At 43.2% G+C, this 6278-nt stretch overlaps 1 protein-coding gene across 1 annotated transcript in view; it reads left to right on the top strand.

Annotated features, from left to right (window-relative positions):
* Positions 1-6278, top strand: part of C1H1orf198 (chromosome 1 C1orf198 homolog) — a 32785-nt gene continuing 26507 nt past the window's right edge. Inside the window, exon 1 of the mRNA XM_042438184.1 lies at positions 1-406. Within this exon, the coding sequence (XP_042294118.1) occupies positions 56-406 (351 nt within the window). The 5' untranslated portion in view covers positions 1-55. The remainder of the gene's footprint in view (positions 407-6278) is intronic.

Genomic DNA, 6278 nt, shown 5'->3' with positions numbered 1-6278 from the left:
CGCCCTGTTCCTCCTCCAGCCTCTTTCCCTCAGAGTCGGAGCCTGTCTGCTGGCGATGGCTTCCATGGCGGCGGCGATCGCGGCGTCCCGCTCGGCGGTGCTCTCCGGGGGGAACCGTCCCCTGGACGAGCGGGAGAGGAAGCGCTTCAGCTACTTCTCCTCCCTCAGCCCCATGGCCAGGAAGATCATGGCCGAGAAGGAGCGCGTCCGCCAGCGCTACGGGCCCCAGTGGGAGAGCCTCCCTCCCGCCCAGCAGGAGCGCCTCCTCGACCGCAGCCTCGTCCAGCCCCACGTCCGGGCCAGATACCACCACCGCCCCGACGCCTCCGCCCAGGACCCGGCCCCGGCCCCCTTCCCCAGCCTCCGACTCGACACCGGGCAGAAGGTGGTCCACTTCGGGGAGGAGGTGAGGCCTTGGCCGGCCGGGGTCCAATCGGGCGCTGCATCCGCACTGGAGGGATAATCCGCCTTCGTAGCACTTTAACTGACATGTCGCCGTGCTCTGGAATTCTGGGCCCACAACATACTCCACTTCCCAGAATTCCAGAGCACGGAGACGTAAGTTAAACCGGCATGAAAGCGGATTATTTCTCCCTTGCGCTTTGAACCCAGTGTTTCCTCTTTTAAAGCTCTCTTGCGAGAAATGGTTCTCCGGGGCGTATGCAGAGTTCTGGGTCTCCCAATCCTCCTCAAGCATCGAGAGAGAGCCCCTCTTCATGGGCCTTTCGGGTAATATCACTAGAGGCAGCTGGAGCAGTGGGTTGAGCGCCGGAGTAGGACTCTAGAGACCAGGGCCAGTGAGTGTGTGTGTGTGTACACACACATATGTATATATATATATATACATACATACATACACATGTATATACACATATATTCACACACATACACTCTTTCTGCAACATGTGCTGTCAGGGCTAAGACAAGTCTAGAAAGCCAACATGGCATTGTGGTTTGAGCATTGGACTAGGACTCCAGAGACCAGGGTGTCTGTATGTGCATATATACACACACACACACACTTTGTGCAACAGTGCTGTCAGAGATATATAGAGAGCCAGTATGAGGTAGTGGTTTTAGTGTTGGGCTACAACTCTAGATACCAGTGTGTGTATACAGTCATCCCTCCATATTTGCGGCTTTGATAATTGTTGATTTGATTATTCACAGATTTCATTAATACGTTCTCTCTAGGACTGTCTAGGTCCTCCAGTGCAACTCTGTGGTCAACTTTAACTAAAGGTTGCACTGAAAGACCATTTGTAGCTCCTCCAGTGCCATTCTATGGTCAGTGTCTGTTGGACATTGACCATAGAGTTGCACTGGAGGACCTAGAGATTCCTAGAGAGGTGTCCTCTCAGGGAAAAACAGTGTTTTTGTTATTTGCGGTTTTTCCATATTCACGGGGGTCTTGTTTCCCTAACCCTAGCAAATATGGAGGAACAACTCTGTGTGTGTGTGTGTGTGTGTATGTATATATATATATATATATATATATATTGGAGCACAACTCTAGGGATCTCTGTGTGTGTGTATATACATGCATACGTACACATATACACGCACACTCTTTGTGCAACAGTGCTGTCACTAATAAGAGATGTTTAAAGAACTAGTGTGGTGTAGTGGTTTGAGGGTTGGACTACAACTCTGGAGACCAGGATTCGATTCCCCGCTTGGCCATGGAAACCCACTGGCCGTCCTTGGGCAAGTCACACTCTCTCAGCCTCAGGGGCAAACTCCTGCTGAACCAATCTTGCAAAGAAAACCCAGTGCCGTAAATCAAAAAGGACTTAATGGCACACAACAACAACTCTTGAGTAGATGACATGCACCATTATTTGGTACTCTGGAGTTTTGACCTCTCTTCATATCCAGACACTAAACCATGAGGAAACAAGTCCTACAGAAGGACTTACTGTGACCAAAGAGTGCCTAGGATTGCAAATTCATGTATGTTCTTGATGATTCCAGAGCCTATAGAGTAACTTTACTTTCTACTTCTACAGATACTAAAAGTACTCCAAATTTCCTCCCCAGTAGGTCGTAGAAGGACCAGTGTGGTGCAGTGGTTTGAGCACTGGACTAGGACACTGGGAGACCAGGATTCGAATCCCAGCGTGGCCATGGAAACCCACTGGGTGATCTTGAGCAAGTCCCATATTCTCAGCCTCAGGGTGGCAATAGCAAACCCCTTCTGAAGAAAGTTGCCAAGAAAATCCTATGATAGGTTCACTTTAGTGTCTCCGTAAGTTGGAAATTTGAAGGCATGCAACAACAAAGATGATAGAAGCTGCAAGTGTAGGCTGTTGGTTTTGAAAACCTTCTTCTGGTACTGTTCCTTTTATTGCTGATGATGCACACTCACTTTTATCACAGGATCTCTTTTCTTGTGTATCATAGCTTTTAGCTGTTATTGTAAATAATGTCTTGTGAAAGTTACTTTCAGCCAGTTGTACAAAAGAGCTGTGTATGAAAGAGGTCATGATCAGAACAAAAGAGCTGTGTGCAAAGGAGGTCATGATCAGAACAGAAGGAGCGAATTGTTTTTTATGGGTGTTTCTTTAGGATTGCCACCTCTGAGAGTGGCAAAGATATTGACCATGTGTTAAATTTCTGAAAATGAACAAAGTGGCAGCCTAGACATGCTGTGTTTTTTCAAAAACCACAGTAAACTATGTGGAGAGATCTTTTTGCACCTTTGAGACTCACTGAAAGAAAGAAATAGGCAGCATGAGCTTTCATAGTCTTCAGTCTACTTCTGTGATCCAACTACCTATTTAGAAATAGGTAGTTGGATCACAATGTAGGAATTTGTCTTTTCAGAGGCATCAGATACATGAAATGCATTGAAAAATGTGGTAGGACTATTTCTAACACTTTTAAAAAAATGCTTGTTTGAAGAGACGGAGGATGAAAGGAGAAGAGAGGGAGCAAACTACATTTCTAGCACGAGAGTTAAAGGTTGCTTAGCCAAACTGAACAGAGCAGAAAAGCTGCATTAACAGGATAGTGTTCCACATATTTGTTGTTGTTTTGCGTGCTGCATTTTTACTCTGCTTGTCAAAACAAGGCTTCGGGAGTTTCAACTGATCTAAAAGAGTCCAGTATGGAAGAGCTTGGGATTACTTGCAGTACAGTATTCAATAGTCAAAGACAGGCTAAAGTATTTTTACATATAAGATTGGAGGGGATCTGCAACAAAAACTTGCATGTGAAGTGCTTCTGTTCAGCTCTTCCCTGACTCTCCAAATTTCTGGGTTAATTTTCCACAGTGATCTGTGTCCATTGAGCATGTTTACACCCAGGTGGGACCTTCTGTCCCCCACTGTTCCAAATAATTTCCCAAACCTTTACCTTGTGCTTTGGTGGTGCTATCTGTGCTATGTAAAAACTTGTATAAAGGCTTGGAATGGCTATTGAGAGATGAGATACAAATTTTATCACCCCTTTTCCTTTTAAATCCGTGGGATGCAGAGAAAAACATTCTAAAATGAAACTGCAAGTATAGCTAAATACACCCTGTGCATGGCTAGTCTTTTTAACATTTCTAAATTCCAGTACTACTAGAGCAACATAATTCAAACTTCCCAGCATGTTGACACTGTTATCTGGTATGTTCAGTCTCCTTACAATATTGGCTGTTGTTGAGCCTGATATACGAGGCCCTCCCATGACTGTGTGTTGTGAGGGGAATTGGGTTGCCACATGTAAGCTACCTTTTGAGGAACTGGTCACCTCATGGGATGGATCTTTTTCTTTATACAATTCCTATAAATCCCTGTGTTCCCCAAACCACAGCTTGCAACAATTGATTTGGTAGGATATTCTTCCCAATATGTAGTTGTATTTTGGGAAAGAGTAGAACCACCAGAGTTCAAGAAATAGGCTATCCAGTTATAGTTGTTGAATGTGAGATAAGTCAGATGGTGTGAACTAGGAAGAAATGTTGAAGATAAAAACATTGGAATAGTTCAAGGTTTTCCATACCTTGGCTTAGCCATTAATCGACGTGGAGCTGCAATCAAGAAATCAGAAAAAGACTAGGCCTTGGAAGGCGAGTTGTGAAGGAACTAGATAAGCTCCTGAAGTGTTAAGATACATCATTGAATACTAAAGATATTTCATGCCATTGTAGTTCCCATTTTTCTGAATGGTTGTGAAAGCCGGACAGTAAAGAAAGCTGGTAGGAAGAAAATCAACTCATTTGAAATGTGGTGTTGGAGAAGAGTTCTACGAATGCCATGCACTACTAAAAAGACAAATAAATGGATCCTAGACCAAATCAAGCCTGAACTCTCCCTAGGAGCCAAGATGACAAAATTGAGACTGTCATACTTTGATTGTATCAAAAGTAGACATGATCTACTAGAAGAGACAGTAATGATTGGTAAGGCAGAAGGCCGTAGGAAAAGAGGATGACCACATTCCAGATGGATAGACACAGTCAAGAAAGCCTGAGTCTGCAAGACTTGATCAGGACTGTTGAGAATAGGGGGACTTGGAGGTCTCTAAGTCACAGGTCACCACAAGTTGAAGTCGACTTGACAGCAGTTAACAACAACATTCAAGATAATATGAAAAATGTGAATAGATAATTGGGGGGGGGGGGGGGCTGGGAGGAAATCTAGTGAACAAAAGAATATACTCTCATTAGCCAAAACATTTACCCACAGGAGAACTTATAAAGAGGGTCCACTGACAGCAAACATACTTTGCAACAGACCATAGGAAATTATTGCTAAAATTAGAGTTGCGGGAATGTTTACATTTGTCTAAAGGAATTTGGCATCCCGTTTTGTGCTTCTTCAGGAAAACCTGGTAGTTTAATAAGGGTGAGCATTTTAGGTTCTGATGTTCTTTAAGACATCATCTAAAAAATAAGTCACGTTTTCCACTGATACTCTGGAGCCAGGAAAAACAAGAGTGTGGAAAATAAAATGTAATGGCCCTATGTGTAAATGGTTTTTATGTTTTCCTGTTCTTAGCTCTTCGTGGTTGATTCTTGAATCAAAAGCACTAGAAAATGGAACACATGCCTCTGTATATAGTATGATGATGATGATGATGATGATGATGATGATGATGATGAGGCTATATATTCTTGCTGAAAGTGTACCAACATAGCGGCTTTCATGGAAAATAACTGTCAGTGTGCCCATTTCTCCTTAACATATCATTGGTATTGTAGCACGGCTTGTTACCATTAGAATTATTATAGGGTCTTGCTGGCATCATGTCAGTTTTAGTGCATGCAGAAATTTCATTTTCATTCTTGCTCAGGTGTCACACCGAGGACTTTGATTCTGCTTACACACTATTAATTTACTAGGTGACGTGTTTTGATAGTTCTTGTACAACTAGCAGAATGCAACAAGTTTTTATGCCTGTTCTACTGGTTTAAGGATGATGCTGCCCTTGTAGTTTAACCCCCCTACTCTGTTCAGTTTACCGAAACTGAACCAGAGCTTGTGAATTGGCTGGTGGCCACTTCTTCAAGAGGCTGGCTTACACTGAATTGCCAAGCTTTGCTGCTAAGTGTGTAAAAAATGTTTAACTTATCCACTGTGTTTTTCATTAGCCCACCCAGCTACACATTTGCATTAGTTGTGGCCTGGATAGGAAAGCACTGGCTAAGATACAGGCCTATCCAGAACATAACACAACACATACACTTCTAGAAGGATTTCAATGTTTTGTCATTGAACAGGAAACTTTCTGTGTTCTATTGGCAAGTCAGATTCAAAGTGTAAGATCCGATATAGCAAAATTTTAAAGTTAGATTAGTTTTTCTAACTAATAATAGTCACTGGCATTCTCCCTAGATGCTGTTGTATCGTTGACTAGAATGTGGCATCAGATGTGGAATCTTTGCCTTAAGATTATAAAATGATGTAAACCTATAGGTCAGAGTAAAACAAAATCCACAAAGGAGTGATACCTTTATTGCCCAGCCAAAATGCACAAAACCCACAATGGAAGCTTTTGAAGCTCTACTGGATTCTTAGTTGGGAAAAAGATGTTTAAAATTCATCCAGGAGGAAAAATTAGTGATGGCGTTGGAGTCACAGGCCTAAATTTTGTCTCTCTTGTACATCAGATGGTTTGGAGGGATCTCAGTGCAGGCCAAGACCATGCCTTTCTTGCCCATGTGGTGACCGAGACAAAGGAAAATAAAATTTAAACTCCATGAACAGCAGTAAAGTAACTCCTCTTGGGATCTGCGGTGTCCCTTGTGAAGCCACAGGCCCCTTTCTTGCGCAAAGAATATTGAATTC

The sequence above is a fragment of the Sceloporus undulatus genome, chromosome 1, assembly GCF_019175285.1.
Source record: "Sceloporus undulatus isolate JIND9_A2432 ecotype Alabama chromosome 1, SceUnd_v1.1, whole genome shotgun sequence".
NCBI lineage: Eukaryota > Metazoa > Chordata > Lepidosauria > Squamata > Phrynosomatidae > Sceloporus > Sceloporus undulatus.
The sequence above is the reverse complement of the archived record's forward strand: the minus strand, read 5'-3'. Positions and strand labels throughout refer to the sequence as shown.